Source organism: Mixophyes fleayi, chromosome 10 (assembly GCF_038048845.1).
Source record: "Mixophyes fleayi isolate aMixFle1 chromosome 10, aMixFle1.hap1, whole genome shotgun sequence".
Lineage (NCBI taxonomy): Eukaryota > Metazoa > Chordata > Amphibia > Anura > Limnodynastidae > Mixophyes > Mixophyes fleayi.
The window spans coordinates 94,488,404-94,505,858 of record NC_134411.1 but is presented as its reverse complement, the minus strand read 5'-3'; the positions used below and the strand labels follow the sequence as shown (position 1 = coordinate 94,505,858).

The following is a 17,455-nucleotide window of genomic DNA, read 5'->3' as shown; positions in this document are numbered from 1 at the left end:
TTCAGTGGACTCTAAACATATAGATAACAAACGATTTGCAAACTGTAAATGCAAGTTATTTACAACAAAAACGTTCCACACCAAAATATTTAAATATCAATAGTGTCTGTAAATATAGCTGGTAAACAAACACAATTTGTAAAATTATTTGGTCTTTCTTTATTTGTTTTAACGGAACTTAATTGCAACCAAAATGACAGTCTTTGCAGATATCAACTTCATTTTTTTTCTTTTAATGTAGGTTGAGAATCTTACTTAAAAAAAAATAGTCAATTGTGAAATAAAAGTGATAAGCACGTCACAGGGACAGACTGTATAAAACGTCGTCAGATTGCTTTAGTTGGGAGCAGTAGGAGATCCTGGTTTGGGCAACGTGATTGTGAGGTGGTAACAAGCCCAACTAACTTAAATCTGTCCGATAAACCCTCCAACGTTAGATTTTAGGCAGGGTAAACTTCCTTTACTCGATCAAGACATGGCAAAAACAAATGAAAATAATATTGTAACCTTCTAGTCATTATATGTCTATGCTTGCTAGAGAGATGCACCCAAAATCAAATCATTAAAATTCAAATCTTGTTGAAATGTCTTAGATGAAGTTAACGAAGATTAAATTGGCTTAATACACAACTTGAACCAGCCTCAATTGCAAACCTTTAAATTAGCTAGTCTGGCATTAAAGAAAATTATTGTATACTAAGTTTTTTTTATTTACTGTAAACAAACCTTGCTGGACAGAAAGCAGCCACCACTTATTAGTTTTGCAAAAAGTAAAGTAGTCATTGAATAAAAAATTACCTGTGTCTTGATGTTGGTTTGCAGGGTGATCTCTCGTTGATGTCTCCAAGAGTTTTATACAGCACAGGTGAACGTCAGACAGTGAGCTTTCCAACCGAGAGCGGAGTGGAGGACTGGCAGAGCAGAGGTCATTGTCAGTAATTATTAAACATGCCCCTAATTATTGCAGAACATTGTTAGAGGAGAATGTTGGGTCATAAATGTTTCTTGCACAACGTCTGGGTTAACATGCACCAACACATCACACTGTTTACAATGCAGCTATGTATCGCTTTGTTGCACACTGTAGTCACAATGTCCGTGGACACAACCGCAGCCTGGCAGGCCGTACAATGTGGTTTTGTTCTGACAAACCTACACACAAGGACTGTATTCAGTAGCTGAGGAGTTATTTCAGATACTGGGGAAAGTCGTGTGTTTAGTCCACTTATCTTGTGAAGAGATACAGGACGCACAAGACACAAATACTGGCAGATATTCTTCAAAAAGATTATTACCACACAGAGGACAGTGAAAATAAACAATCAGACGAGGAAAAATACATTTGTAGTCAAATTATGTCACCGACTCCTGGCCAACAGCCAGTGGATTCAGTGAGTAGGTGGGTGCTCCCTACTTGGGTTATACGGGGGTGGAACGTGTTAAATAGTAAATTTGCTTCAGATTTAAAGGAAAAAAATTGAAGTTATTGTTGGACCTGCTGCCTACACGGCAGAGACACGTTCTGCGGTCTGGAACCAATTTTGGGGAGAATTTTTAGCCTATCGCTAGGATGTTGGAACCACTGAATCACAGGTTCTTAGCGAATCGATAGACTGTTATCATGTTGAATATTGCTACAGTCTACAACATGGCTGCTTAGTCACAACAAAAATGGCCGACGACCAAGGCGCCTCAGGACTGGCACAGTGAATAGACATGTTCATCTTTCTCGTAATCATTCCATGAACATCTAGGTTACATTATGGATTATTCCACATAGAGTGAAGGAAAAAACACATTTAGGTATGAGGATCAGCCAGTACAAACAACTTATGTGCTACATGTATAGCCATTAACCTTATTATCCTACATGCTAGATGTGAGGATAATGGGTTTAGTTTCAGCCACTTAACGCTGGCTGGTCACCCAGAGGTACCTTATGTGCCAACTGATGGCATCCGGTACTTTTTAGGGGCTCTAAATCACGGCAACAACAGTTAGAATGTACAACAGCACAATTATTGTGCAAAAAGGTAGAAAATACAGCATTGAATAAACAGCAGGCGAGTTTTACGCACTCGCCGTCTCTTACCTCATGAGCCCACGGACTGCAGTCACCTTGGTTCTCTTGTCCCTTAGTCCCGGCTGCTTGACCTAATATTCTCTGCTCTATCAGCATGGTAGGAGTCAAACCCAGGGTCTCCTTCCTCAAGGAGACCCACCAAATAACAGGATCCTGGGTCAGCAATCTCTAACAGAGATACCAGGATGCTCAATCTAGCAGAAGCCTAAACTTCAACACACAGACTATCCCAAGGAGAACACAGCCCCTCGGCCAGGATCACGCCTGGTTCCCACGCTCACAGACTGGTCAGAGTGGTCTTAGGGGACCTAACAGAGACTGGCGGCTGTCACCAGGTGGTACTTTACCAAACCCCCAGGCCCTCCAGACCATCTAGCTGGCCACAGCCAGGAACAATGGACCCCACTTAGCCTAACTAAGGGTCTGGGTCTCGATAAAGACTAAGCAACCCCCAGATTAACCCCTTCCACTACTTTCCCCCCAGACTCTGACTGTTGGTTGATCAGGACATCCTGTGATGGGACAGGGTACTGCAGCCCATCTGTGGGACATGTGACGGATCCTCTGATAATTACCCAGAACCCACCTGGCCACATTTAAGAATAGACTATAATAAAGTCAGATATATGTACTTTGAACACATTGATACATACATACATTATATTATAACAGAGGCCATGACCCCTCTCACGCTCTCCTAACCCGCTTTACGGTTCTGCGGTGCCAGCTTTCTCGTCTGTAATTAGCGGACTACAAATTAGAAATGTGTGAATAAAAGGTCAGATCTCTGTTAAACATATATTTGGTACCGCAGGGTCCACGAACTGGACGGAGAGAGCTGGTTATTAGCTAAAGTGCAACAACTGCTGCAATTAAAGAGAACTTGGTGCACGTTGTACCAAAAGAAGTCACTAACATGATAAAATTACTGTAGTACAGAGGAGGAGGCAAAAGGGACGACTGTTTGGGAGCAAGAAATATTTGGGGGCGCAGATTAATCAACGGACGCATATCCTCTCATTCTGCAAGTTCCTCGATTTCCCATCCACTGACACTTATCTCTGGTTACTACGTAATATCGGTCATTTATGAATATTTTAGGTTCATTTTGTTATAATTGAGGGCTAGGGGGGGGCGACATTTTTAATTTCTCGCCCCAGGTGCTAAAATTGTAAGTCCTGGCTCTGTCTCCAAGACGCATTTTATACCAGAACGATTTTCAATGCTTCTACCCTGCGTGTTTCCATTTAGTAATGCGGGAGAGAGCACGATGTGCGGGTGAATATGGCAGCGTCTGCGTCAATGTGTAGAAAAACGAAACATCGGACTCCGTCGTTCAGAGGCCATTCCTTACAGTGTGCAGATGGCGCACACAACCACTCCTACTTTTACATTGAAGTTGATTATTTAAAATAGAACAAGATGTGGGGAGGCTGCAGAGATATGGATGAATTTCCCTTAGATCTTGTGTTCCTTCCATCACAGGGACAGAGTATACTTTGCACCTTCTGGTTGCACTTCTACAGTAATGCACATTTTTTAGGTGAACTCTCTATGTTTTTGTCAGGGGTGTTTACAAAGAACGCAAAGTGGGCTGCACATAGAAATCCATCTGGCTTTCGCTGCACTTGCTAAAGGAGCTTGTCCATGGATTTTCTAAATAAATTATACTAAAGGATGTATTTTGGCATTATTAATACAAATTAAGCCTATAAGAGTCAACATAGCGGAAAGGAGATATAGATGAACCTAAAGGGGAGGAATTCAATTTAGCAACAAAGTGTCCCAGGAACGTCTGCAAGAAACTTCACGGTGGCGATTTGAAATCTCTGATCGTTTTTCCTTGCAAGAAAATGAGTGGAGATTTCTACCATAATTGACGGAAATGTGCGTGGCGCAATGTCCGTGCGCCACAACGCCGGTAAGACTGCTGAGTTGAGTCTTAAACCCCAGCCCTCCCCTGGTGCACATATCTCCATAGATAATATTATGCAAACAATCATCTGCTATTTACCTAACTTTTTCTTAAGTATATTGCAGCTATTAAGTGCCACTGGATAATCTTTATGTTCATTACTATATATCAGTGTTAATGTATGTAGACACGATGTGGAGTACGGAGTCTATCTTGCATTTTAGCATCTAGACTTTGACAGATGCAATTACTGGGTTACGTATAAACCAGCTCAATACAAGTTAGGCTCTTTATTATCTCTAAACGCCCAAGCTGACTTTCTTCACGTTAATAGCACTGCAGTGAAGGGGGATGGGAGGAGAGAGATTTTAGGCCAGAGCTCGCTCACCCAGCAGGAAACTCCGAGATGGGTCATAAGTGCAGGTTACTCCGGCTCAAAGAACCTTATATTGAAACTGTTTTACAACTGATCCAGGTACGTTTTTTCATTAAAGTGGTAAATACCATTTATTGGTTTCTGTTCTTGATATTAGCTGAAGCCATTATAGTCTACAGGGGCTGGCAGGCAAATATTGGCCTGGGGAGGGGGGACCCATTAGGAACATTTCAAAAGAAACAAATTCAGGTAGGCCAGGGACCCAGGGGAACCAGCCCAGGGGGCAGATTGCCCAGCTGGCTCCTGAGTGTCTTCACAATCTGAACTGCTCATGTTGCCCACGGTTGAGATATTTATCCGCACGGCGGCAGTAGGATTTACGTTTGGGCAGCCTTCTATGACAGCAGTGGTACTGAGAGGGTTGATGTACGTTTTGTACAAACTGCTTCTAAACACATGAAGATTTGGCTGGTCATTTTGACCAACCATTGTCCTGCGTACGGGCTTTTAAATGGCTTTAGAATTTGACAGCCAACCAACTCCACCCCCCATCACCATGGGGCATATTTAAGAAAGCACGATAGTGCTTTTACCAGGTAATTAAGGTGCCTCCGTGTCCTCCGCAAATTTATTAAGGGTGCATCGCAGCAGATATCATGGATATCTGCTGCTTTGCACTCCTCTTCGTTTTTGGGAGCAGTCACCATTTAACAGTATGGTGACTGCTCCCAGCTGCAATCTAACAAGTTCCGAAAAAACATTTTTTTCGGAAACTTGTCTTGATAATGTACGCCAGCTGAACCTGGCGTACATTATCAGAAATGAAAAAACCCAATGCTGTCAGCTCTGCTCCGAAGAGCAGAGCTGGACAGCGCATGTGTGGAGGGATCACCTGATCCCTCCCTGTCACTCACCGCTCGCAGAATTGCAGACAGACCGGGATCTTTGTGGAACTGCACATGCGCAATGGAAAGAAGAAGAGGAATGAAGATGACGTGGAGGAGATCCTAGAGACAGTGCGTCCCGAAGAGGGAGGTAAGTGTGATTTTTTTTATCACAGAAACAGCAGTTTTTCGGAACTGCTGTTTCTGTGTTCCATTTTTAATAAATTTGAGAAATAGATCAATCCTTATCCATGCGATAAGGATTGATAACTATTTCTCATTTCTGCCGATGAATGATAAATGTGCCCCCATGTGTGTTGGTCATTGTTGGATATAGAAGGGCACGTACCCCATGTTTACACTGTAGCACAAACATTCGCTATGACTGTACGGGAACTAACTAATCACTGATCTGGTTTTGTCTGCTGGGTGACCAGGTCACAAATGAATTATTTTTGACCTCAGGTCGCTCATGGACAAAGCTGCTATGCGACAATAACTGGAGGGGAGAGCAGGGCGGCTGTGGTGAGGGATCCGAAGATCCCTCCGCCGTAGTGCTCTCCACATGGGCTAGAACGGCTAACGCGTCAGCCAACAGGCTCAAACTCCGAAAAGATAGCTTTTTAAAATACCCCAGATCGCAGTCCTCATTAAAAATTATGGGGACTGTGGTTTAATGCGAAACTTAGCCTAATGGAGGAGATATCTAGGATATTGCTTTTGTTACATAGCTATGTAACCATCAAATACTTAAATCATGCATAAAAAGACGTTTCTGCATGGTTTATAGCTTAATTAAAAGGACCCTATGTTTCCCTCTGGGTATTTTGACTCCAAGTCACTTTAAAATGACTGTGGGCTGCAACTCTTTTACTCTGGTGGTATCTTACAGGTGGGTAATCAGCTTAGAACTCAGCGTTCTCAGTTACCGCAAGTCAGACGACCAGTTGTGGCTGTAGATGCTGCAAGAAATTTTACTGTAAAAACTGGAGAAATGACGATGGCAGCGGCACGTCACATGAACAGCGCCATGACAGCACAGCCGTGACGCAGGATCATCGTGATTGAATGCCGACAGTGTGTTTCAATTCCGTCCTGTCCTAAAGGATTAAAACTTAGAGCAATAGCCGCAGGACCTTGCTATCGACCCCCGACATGTCTGCCCCCCCCCCCCCTCCCCATCTGCATATATCTCTTGCTGTTAGGCCATTCTTCCGATTATCCCACCTGCGTAACATTGATAGCGGAGCTCTTAAAGGGACTATGAATAAGAGAAAGCAAACAATGGAACTTTACTAAATGGTGAACTCTATAAGCAGACTTGCTCACATCTTCACAGTCATCCCTTACTATTTACACTACACTAATGCAAAGGGTAAAAAGGAATATGGTACGAGAGTCCTTTCAATTGCACTTTACAATAGAGGAATGAATAAATCAATAAATAAATGCAAATATTTTCTGATAAATGTATTTAATATATAATGTATATAATATCCTTGTTATAGTACGTTACCTAGTTTATATATGGTGCTAGTAAGTCAAGTTACTACTCAGTCTTAGAACATATATGTATTGAGTAAGGCACCAAAATAACATGGGGTACAGAATTTTTGGGGACAAAAAAAACCAGAAACACAACAAAACAAACATCTAAACTAGCAAAACCACAGAGTATGAGAAGGTTTATTGCCGCATAATCTATAATTAGAGACAAAGGTCATCATTTTCCTATAGCTAATATGTCCTAACCAACACTGATGTCACCAAACAGCTCCTGACTGAACATAAACTTTGGTTAAACATAAACTTTGGACAATCATTTAGAATACAAATATCATCATCCATTTATCTATATAGCGCCACTAATACCGCAGCGCTGTACAGAGAACTCATGTGACATACGGTAGCCGGTCTGCGGACGATCATCTGTCAGATCCGTCCGAGCAGCCTCTGTGTAAAAAAGTTTCTGCAGCGGAGATTCGTTCACACACATCCTTCTATTTCTGGCATAGAAGATGGTTTTGTGAAATAAAGTTTTTGTAGATATTGGGTGTAGAAGCTTCTTATGAACAAGTGCTCAGCAACACAACTGTCTAACACACCTTTTTAAATAGTATAAACATCTGTACAATCATGAACGAGCCCCCCCCCACAGATCCCCATACTCTACATTGAGGGTCTTAAGTTAAAGCACCTTCGATTCCAGGACCATCTCTGTCATTAACAGAGCCAGTTCCCAATCCTCCAAGTAATCCATAATAATCATTAAAGAAGCTAAAACAGCATCTACTTATTGATTGATTCTGACCATCAAATGACGTTCACCAACTACACACAGAAGGTGAGCAATCTCCAACAACATGGTGTACTCAACAAATATTTGCTTTAACATAACTAGTTAACATTCTGGATATTTGATGATGGTCTTTAACTTTTGCAATTAACAGCATCAGGTCTCGGTCTCTGTATTTTCGTAATAAATTGTCCAGGCTCTCGTACAATAACTTGGGAGTGTGGTCTAATGACAAAGGGTGTATGTGATATCACTGGGGTGTGGTCAAGTCCAGAAAGGTCCAATCATATGACAGAACACAGGTAAAGAGGTAGCAGAGACATCTTCTTAAATGAGTTCTTGGGCTGTACAGAGAGATGATATAAAACAATTGCCCCTAGGGCCAGCCCCCCACCATTATTGTTGAACTTTCTCATAGGTGCAGTTGGGCCGGTAGTGCTTAGTAGTAAATGCAATGAGGTTACAATCACAGGAATGAGAATAAATAAATACGATGATGAATGGCCCTTTACTAGGACTGCTGCTCCTTCCAATAGGCTGGGATCACTGCACACATGGGTGACTTGCAGCCAATAAGAAGCCTCAATTCTCTGCCCTGATCCTCCCACTCCCAGAATATTTACATCTTCAACCTCCCTGACCTCTCTGAGTTTTCTAACCCAGTTACCTATAACTAAGGCTAATCTAAGAGGATAGCAGCCTCATTCACTCGTATCCACCATAAAACAATCATTTAGTTCTCAGAAAACAATGAAACTGGAACTTAACCAAATGACATAGTTCATTCACCGTGGAAAGTACTGGGCTTCCCTCCCTGCATTATCCGTGTACCAGACTCTTGGCTCCAGGACAGAGAACTGATCTTGTCTCGTTCCATCCTACAGACTAGATCTGCCTTTTCTTTTGCACATATCTTTATCCTTCAGTACAAAGTCTAGGCCTGTTGTCCCATTTGCTCCTTTGTTCTCTCGTCCCCTCTCCCTTTAGAATGTAAGCTCCTAGGGCCAGGGTCTCCTACCTGTCCACTCTCTGCCTTCCTTGCTCGTCCCCGTCATGTCTTATGCTGAACGGTTTCTGTATGCTACGCAATTTGCTGTCATATATCTTTAAATTATTCTGCTCATCTGTGTCCCTGTATGCTTACTGTCCTCATGTATGTCTTTTGTACATGATTTGTCCTGTACTCTGTTAATTCGTAGTGGTTTGTACACTGTATAACTATGTATCATGTATTCATTGTTTCATTTGTAAACATGTACTCTGTCCACCCCATGTATTGCATGGTGGAATCTTATAAATAAAAGATAATAACAATGTCCTCTGTACAGTGCTGCATAATATGGTTGGAGCTATAGAAACAAAGATAATATTGTTATAATAAAGGGGTATGTATTATTTCAGTACAATAATGTCATCATTAGGGGGAACATTGTCCCCTAATTGGCATCACTTTTCTGAAAATCAATGTGTTCTAAGGCTCCCTCTAGTGGTGAAAATGAGAAGGTGTCTCAGATAACCCTTTACTAAAAGGACTGCAATTCCTTCCTAGAACCTGAGAACGGAGTTCAGAATATAAACTGGAGACATTGGGGCTGAGTTGGAGTTCAGTGTAAACTTTGCCTGGGTGCAGAATTTGCAGCTGTGCAACACGTGTCGCGGCAGCATATGCGGCCGGATTAGGTCAAGCAAACATAGTCACCTGATAAAGGAATGACCTATCGGTGCTGGCCACCGTCACCGCTGTGTTTATACGCCAGCCCTCAGGCATTTGCAAGTCATACGGCTACTGCCAGGCTTATCTGCGGCTCTGCCAAATGTTGCAATTACGTGAGCTCGTCCTTACTGTACTTGCCCGCCCCTTCCCTTCCCCGTTCCGCTTCTGTAAGTGTAGGGGGTTGCGATTATCATATTGGCACACACAAATATGCAAATTCTGTTTTGTGGGTATGAGCAGTATAAATTTTGCGGATTTTATGCTAAGCAAACAGCTGTATGGCAGCTGTGAGCGAGCCCCTCACTTATATTTGAAATTGATCCAGAGTAAGCAACCACCAATCTGTTTTAATTGTGAAAATCCCCCCAGACCCAATATTGCAGTCCTATTTTTACCCTATATCCACTACTATCCTTCATTTTAATTAACGGTCGTATCCCTGGATACACTTTTCCGCAAAAAAATTGTCTAACCATTTCTTAAACATATCTATTGAATCTGCCATCACAACCTTCCCTGGCAATGAATTCCATATCTTGACTGCCCTTACTGTAAAGAACCCCTTCCTTTGCTGGTTGTGAAACTTCCTCTCCTCTAACCTTAGGGGGTGACCGCGTGTCCTGTGTATGGTCCTTGGAGTAAAAAGTTCCTTTGAAAGTTCTCTGTATTGACCCTTAATGTATTTGTACATAGTAATCATATCTCCCCTTAGACGCCTCTTTTCTAAAGTAAACATGCCTAAACTGGGTAACCTTTCCTCATAACTTAATGACTCCATACCCTTTATTAATTTTGTCGCCCTTCTCTGAACCCTTTCTTGTTCCAGATTATCTTTTTTATAGAGTGGTGCCCAGAACTGTACTGCATATTCAAGATGAGGTCTTACCAATGATTTATACAGTGGCAAAATTACACTGTCTTCCCTTGCATCTATGCCCCTTTTTATGCATGCCAATACTTTGTTTGCCCTTGCAGCTGCGGCTTGACATTGAGCACTATTGCTAAGTCTACTGTCTACAAGCACTCCCAAATCCTTTTCATATATAGATTCTCCTAAATTCATTCCATTTAATTGATAGATTGTGTGTATTTCCCTTTAATGTAGTTTTAACCACAAGATTAAAACACAGTCAAGCAGCTTATGTGTTATGTGATCACCAGTACATTCCTGGTAGCCGGAATCAGCATGATCAACACAAATTATTATTATTATAAAAGTATAGAAAATATCAGACTTACGGAGAGGAGACTAATAGTTCTTGTGATGTGGATTAGATTTTATACAGCGCAGGTATAAGGACAATTACCCTCTGTTACTGCTGGTTCATATTTCATGTCAGGTGTACGACCGAAGACTACAGTGTGCTGGGGCCTCTTGTACGCTAAACTATACATGTCACGGTTATGTTGGAAGTGAAAGAACCAAATCAGCCAGGGACTATTTGGTAAACTGGTGGGAAAGAGGGAGAATTCAGGTGCAAGGTAACCTGCATTATCACTATGGGGACAACCAGAACAAATTGTAGGCTGTTTGATTTAAAATACGTTCTATACAAGACTGATAATCAAGTGATATATTTAAATATTGCCTTCATGTGAGCAGTGAAGTTGACTGTATACAGGTAAAGCTAATGAGTTAAAGTTCACAATCTGCTAGAAACAAGTAATGATTTCGCAATGATCAGGAATGTGTCAGGATTGGCCGTTTCCCAGAACATATCTTTCCCTGGCACAGGAGAGGTTATTGTGGATGGGACAGATACCACATCAGTCATTTACAGAAGGGATGTTATGTGCGACACGGTTTAAAGGGCAGCTTTTGGAAATGAACATAATTAACAGCTGTACAGCTCACGATATTTCCACAATTCAAGCAATATAAATATTTCCTCTACTGATTAAAATATGCTGTTGTTACAAACGCGGTCACCATCCCCCACACCCAACTTACCTCTGCTGTACGTGTTCCCAGTTACAAGATTTGGAATCAGAAATGTGAGCGACTACTTTCAGGTAACTGCAACAATAAAGGATATACAGTTATAAAAGGGGCTTATTTAATAACATGGTAGAAAGAGCAATGCTGTACTGTAACCCATATAAAGCAGTCAGAAGTCAGGCTTTAGAAGTTTTATTGGACTAATGAAAGGATCAGAGCTACTACAAGCCACAAAACCAGCTTCAATGTGCACATAAAACTGCAATGGACGTGACTCCATACAGATATAGGAAACTTCATCAATTCTTCTTTTATTACTGGTGTTACCAAGTTGAGATCTGGTGACTGTGGTATATGGCTGACATCATTTCATGCTCATTAAACCATATGGGCACTTCACGCCCATCACAATTAAATGTACTACTGAAGGATGAACAATTTTGCGATGATCGACATTTACCTTGCCTCGAGTAGAATACATACCATGCGTAGAATGCATAGAATCCAGGTAAGTTTATCAGAGTCTGTCATCACTCCAACATCTCTAATTCATTGTCGCACTCAAACATGTGGCTACTGAAATTTGCATATATTTATTGAAACAAGAGCCAGAGAGAATAAAAGTCAGCCAGGAATACATCCAAATCAGATAGGTGTTTTATTACAGATGCATTGTTCTCTAGTGGACCTAATGGTAACATAAAAATCTATATTCTGGCCACATACTTTTTAAGCTATAAGTACAGTAAAATACACATTTTTTTACATAATAACAAACATTTTAATTTAATTGTGGGATCCAACAATTGTTTTTTTCTTCACAGTAACACCTATGTACCTTTTCAACAAGAAGCATTTGGCCATGTCAATTGCATGACACTTCGTAAATCATTATTAGCAGGATATTTAAAATGCAATAACCATCGCCAAAATATAAAGCGTTTGTGAATTATAGTTAAAATCTTATTATACTGTAGTGTGCGGTGCGTAAAACAATATATAGCTGCATTCGTAGGCTATAAATTTGGGGTTTCATTCTCTAATGTGTGCAGTGGGTACCCCCCATTGCCAGCCATATATAACAGAGAAACTCCCCATTGTCAGCAGCACATTGATCTGATGTGTACAGTCCCCAATTTTCAGCCATATATTGTACAGATCACTCTGCTAATTTCCAGGCAATCATTTGGACTCCATATATTACACAGATATCTCCCCAAACTGCTAACCATGATTCAGCAGTGATCTCAACTTTACCAACCTCCCGCCAGCCCACACACCAAGGGCCTAGCGAGATCCCTCTTGGCGCCTTCTAGCGGTTTTAAGTTGCTGGATTCGTACAGGGCTGCACTGCCCTCTTGTGCCCGAGATTGGTATTTCCACTCAGCACCATACCTGACTCAGACGTCCCTTCCTTTATTAAAGGCAGACAATATATTGGGCAAACTAGCATTTTATAGCATAATGGAATGATAAATGTGTAATTAACTCAGACACCAGTACTTGCTCTCAATATACCTGGTATCCCTCATTTTCTCAAATGCTTGTTTTATTTTGCCAGTTACCTGCAATACCATTCAATTATTGTGATTGTTTTATGAATACCTACTATTGGAAAACGTTGCCATCCTGGATAACAGCCAGACACCATTCATAAACACAGTACAAACTGAAAGCAACATATGTGTACAACGTAAGCTTGATGTGAAACGAGGACAAAGAGGTAACAAAAGAACAAGCCAACATTTAAAGTCTGCCTTTTTAATTATGCAAAAATAAGTTTTACAAGCGGCACAGTACTATAAAATATATCCACTGTGAAAATATATAAAGTCATTTTATAAAGTTTTTTTTTTTCTCACTACAGCTTTAAGAATTTGCACATCTTTTGGCATGAAGGGGGGGTTACAGAATAAATAATGGAATGGGGAGAGGGAAGGTGATACGTATACATAAAGATATAAATACATTTTCAACTTGAGCTCCATGATTTCTGGTGGACATCGCTAGTCCGTTTACGTTGGTGGGATTAGCCCGACAACAAATCCTCTTCTCCAATAGTCCAACAGATATTAAATGTATCTACACTTTTAGGATTTGCATAATCATTGTCTTATTGTCATCTTAAATTTCCATCAAATCACTAAAGTTATAATTTAATAGTTTTTAACATTTTGTTAAATGATAATTCCATCCAGATCAATTCAATAAATAAATATAAAAACATAAAAAATGTGGCTTGGAAGCTCTATCGGCCAACTAGGGTGTCTCTGCTTTCGATGAGAGCCTTATCTGTGTGATCCGACTAACACAACTGACAGGAACAGAACGGATTTATAAGCGCAAGACCCCATTTGTGACGGCTCAAAATATTGCAGGTGAAATCCCATCACTTCTGAGACATCCTTGAGATGGGAGTACCTCTGTTTTTATTTAAAAAATATTCAATTAAACAGTTTTTCTTTTATCTACAATAACATGGCAAGCAATATTAGATTACGTAATTATTGCACAAGCTGATTAAACCCGATTGCTTAAAAATACAGATATATGATGTAGTGAAATACAAATATAGCATACAGTGTATTGTCCCAAGCAAGCGTTCGGCCCAGTGTTTATACGTGAAGGGCCAGTGCTGACAGTTGTGTAGGGCCTTGTCATACATATAGGGATCTAACTGTTATGTGATATGACCATTAAAGGCTGCGTATGACAGAGTGCAATAATATACCTGAAATAACTGGAGTGTTTTTACTTGTCCAAATATTTCCACTCTGCTCCTTATCGCCGCCCTGCTGCCAGATGTGATGTTGGGCGGAAGGGCGTTCTCTAATGCAGCAGGCAGTGACCAACGGCTTTGTGGATTTCCTTTGCAAAAATGCACGATGGGAACAGGATCAGTGATGCAAATCAACTGACTGTAGTCTCAGCTTTTTGACCTGCACCACATCCCAAGTTATAAGAGGGGGCTTCAGGTGTCTATTGTGGAAGGGGGAGGGGGGTGTAATACTTTACTCTCTAATTGAGCTGCAGGAATGTCAGGATAATACTGAACAATGTATTTTACCATCATGTTCAAAATAGAACATTTCAATTTGGGGGTTTAGCGATTTTAAATTTGCTGCTGTGGAGGTGGTGCCTGTTAGTGTCTATCATCACAGCTCTCTACTTGTGTCACTGCTCCTAAAGAACTACATGTCCCATCATGCATTGCAGCAACTATAGGTGCATCTAAAGAGGAGCATGCTCAGTTTGGGTGAAGCGGAAGACGTTAGAGACAAGCAGGACATGGACTACAAGCTCTGCAATGTACCCAGGTACATGTAGGAAGGCTACCAAGGTATTGATGTGATAAACTGGTAACATTATATATTAGTAGTGTTTTGTATTCAGTCTAGAAAACATTAATACATAGTGCAGGCCCATTGTACAGGCAACGGGCAGCTCTGTCATTCTAATTATTATAGCCAGTGATGCGCTACAGCAATATGGATAGATTGGTTTATGAACGTTATCATACCGAAGGAACACAGCACGTAAGACAGTGTCCTAAAGTTATTTCAAGGAGATGTCCAATTGATGATTAAAAAGGATAACTTTTGGCAGCCTTACAGTTGAAAAGCACAAAAACTTATCACCCTCACATCAGCGCTAAGAGTCAACGGCTTTGTAGAGAACTGTATCATTATCTCAACAAAATAAAAAACCACACTAGTCGCTCCCCCCAAGGTATACTGTAGGGAGTAGAGAAGGGGAGGCGAGACCCCAGACAACTTATATTTTCAACCTCACGATATATGTCATCTGAAATATCTTTCCCACAAGTAAATAGGTTAGAATACAAAAGTGCTTATTTTACCAGCAGAAAGTTTAATAATAATTTTAGAGATATAAATTCATAAAAATAAATCAGCTTTTTATAAGTTCAAAATGTGGTACCTTGATAATAACCTTTAGAACCAATAGTGATCTTCTAAACGAATTAAAAGCACAAATTCAGCCCTAGAGGCTAATACTTCCTTAACCGTTTCAGTGTAACCCACGCAGACAACAGCAGGAGATCCTACTTATGACACATTAGATAGTTTGGGTCCCTTCCTCAGAGGGTCTACACGACCGGGTCTTCTCCGCGTGGCGAGAAGTAACTGAAGTCCCCTCTGACGATAGAATCGCGCTGTAAGTCTCCGGCGGTCGCCTTGTTCTGCTTCAGAGCATTATGTAAAAGTGATTTCAGTTCTTTGTTCTCGTTAGACGTAGACTCCCAGATGACTTCAAGTTCACCTTCCACTTGCCTGAAAGAAAAATACATCTAATTGTTTCAGAAATCGAAAGGGCTGAGATGACAACCAGGTCTCTTCCGGATGCTGCTATTTACGGCTCTTTCAAGAGGTCTCATGAGGATTTAGAAAATCATTTTCTTTATCGGTTACAGACTCTAATAGACATCTGTATGTAACGCTGTCCCGTGTAACATGACAACATTATCCTGATGTGTTGTTGGCAGAAAGACACGTTATCTATTAAAGGACACACAGTGGAGACGATGTTCTCACTAGTGAACCTACAGGCTGCATAGATGTGATATGTTCTATATCATATATACTTATATCTATTAATGGCTCTGTTACCAAAATCAAAGTTCCATTTTAGTTTGGGTACACACTACAGAAACTTTCTCCCGATGCGATATTGTTAACAACGACTGATAGTCCTGATCAGCAGCCGATTCCTGTATACACACTGTACACGTTTTACCGTCAGATCTGTGCTCTTCATGGGTCATAACCATCGGCTGAAAAGATGGTGACTCTGCACACTCCATAGAGATCTATGGACACTGCAGGATTGTAACAAGATCGTTCCATCGTTGAACAAGATTTTTAGTCCGGTTTAAAAATGAAATTAAACGATACAATGTGCAGCAATCATGTGTTATCATTCCAAAGCTCATCATATCGTATCGTTTGATTTTAAAAATCTTGTTCAACGTCGGAACGATGTTGTTTCAATCCTGCAGTGTGTACGTACTCAGGACCGGCAGTGTCCTTAGACCTTTATCTCGATGAAGAGCAAAGATCTGACGGTAAAACGTGCTCCGTGTGTGCACAGGAATCAGCATGCTGATCGGGACTTTTTGTTATTGTCATTGGTAAAACCGTTAAAGATGTCGCATTGGGAGAAATTTTCTGTACTGTACCCAGCCAAAGAATAAGCATTAAGAATACTAAGGAAGGATTATTCAGTTACACAGTCTATGGGTGTCATTACCCCACGCATTTTGTTTAGTTTGCCATTAGCCAGTCATTTAAAAGTTGTGATTGGCTTCCTGGGATGTGTAAAAATGTTGACGTTGCTTTGATTGCAGCTTCAGTGATGGATTGCTCTTATCTGAATTCACAATACTTTCTTCCTCTAAGGCTCTACAGGCACTCAGAGATAATAGGAAATGATGTACATAATCTAGTTCCAGAGAGACAGACAAATATACTAACGCATCGCCAATCGCTCGCAGCTTGCAGTTATCTCCGGGGAAAGATACACAAAACATTTGCGGAGCCCAGCAATCAGACACAGATTATATAAATACTGTTTATCTATGAAATAGGAAGACATCCGTGCAGCAGTGCTGTAATGGTCCTTATAAACTACAGCTAATGGTCTATGTCAGGAAATGTTTTATTTTATTTATTAACGATTTTCGTCTGGTTTTGAGGAGCTGATTTCTATCGTTCCTGATGGATGGCCAGTCATTTTTCTTAGCAGATCCATGACCATCTTTAAAGGGACATTATATATTTTTTCACTTTCCCATTGTATTTGTGTAATGTAAATATTAAGGGATGAATATATAACAGGGTTGACCGTTTAGTGCAGTGCTATTGTTTGTTTTCCCTTTCCCAGAGCTCTCCCCTCAATCTTTCTGAAGTGTGATCAATCTTCTGCCAAATAATAGTTAGGGACTTGGTGTATCCACTTGTGTAATGCCAACGAAAAGTCCCTTGAATGGCACCGGTCGCCTACTCGTAGTGCAGGCAGCCATTTTGTGGGAGGAGCAAATACTTGCAGCCTATCAATTCACTAAGAAATAGTGACATAATCGAGTCAGAGAAGCCAAAGAACAGGATTAGACAGAAAAAGGAATTAAGTATCAATTTAAAGGAGAAACAGGCAACAGTGATGAAAAGAAATGACATTACGTATTACTTAATCAATTTTTAGTGGCATGATGTTGGAATGTTTGGATATGT

General features: G+C 40.8%; 2 protein-coding genes across 5 annotated transcripts in view; both read right to left on the bottom strand.

Moving 5' to 3' along the window:
• SLC7A9 (solute carrier family 7 member 9) overlaps positions 1 to 12,624 on the bottom strand; it is a 46,712-nt gene extending 34,088 nt beyond the window's left edge. The window contains exons 1-2 of one of the 4 annotated variants that reach the window (XM_075189199.1): positions 11,691 to 12,624; positions 11,220 to 11,285 (exon numbers count right to left, since the gene is read on the bottom strand). The gene's annotated coding sequence lies outside the window, so the exon portion shown is untranslated. The other 3 variants (XM_075189198.1, XM_075189197.1, XM_075189196.1) reach the window with 3 other exon arrangements.
• Positions 12,625 to 12,952: 328 nt separating this feature from the next.
• Positions 12,953 to 17,455, bottom strand: part of CEP89 (centrosomal protein 89) — a 70,540-nt gene continuing 66,037 nt past the window's right edge. Inside the window, 1 exon segment of the mRNA XM_075189193.1 lies at positions 12,953 to 15,499. Coding sequence (XP_075045294.1) covers positions 15,316 to 15,499 — 184 coding nt within the window. The 3' untranslated portion in view covers positions 12,953 to 15,315.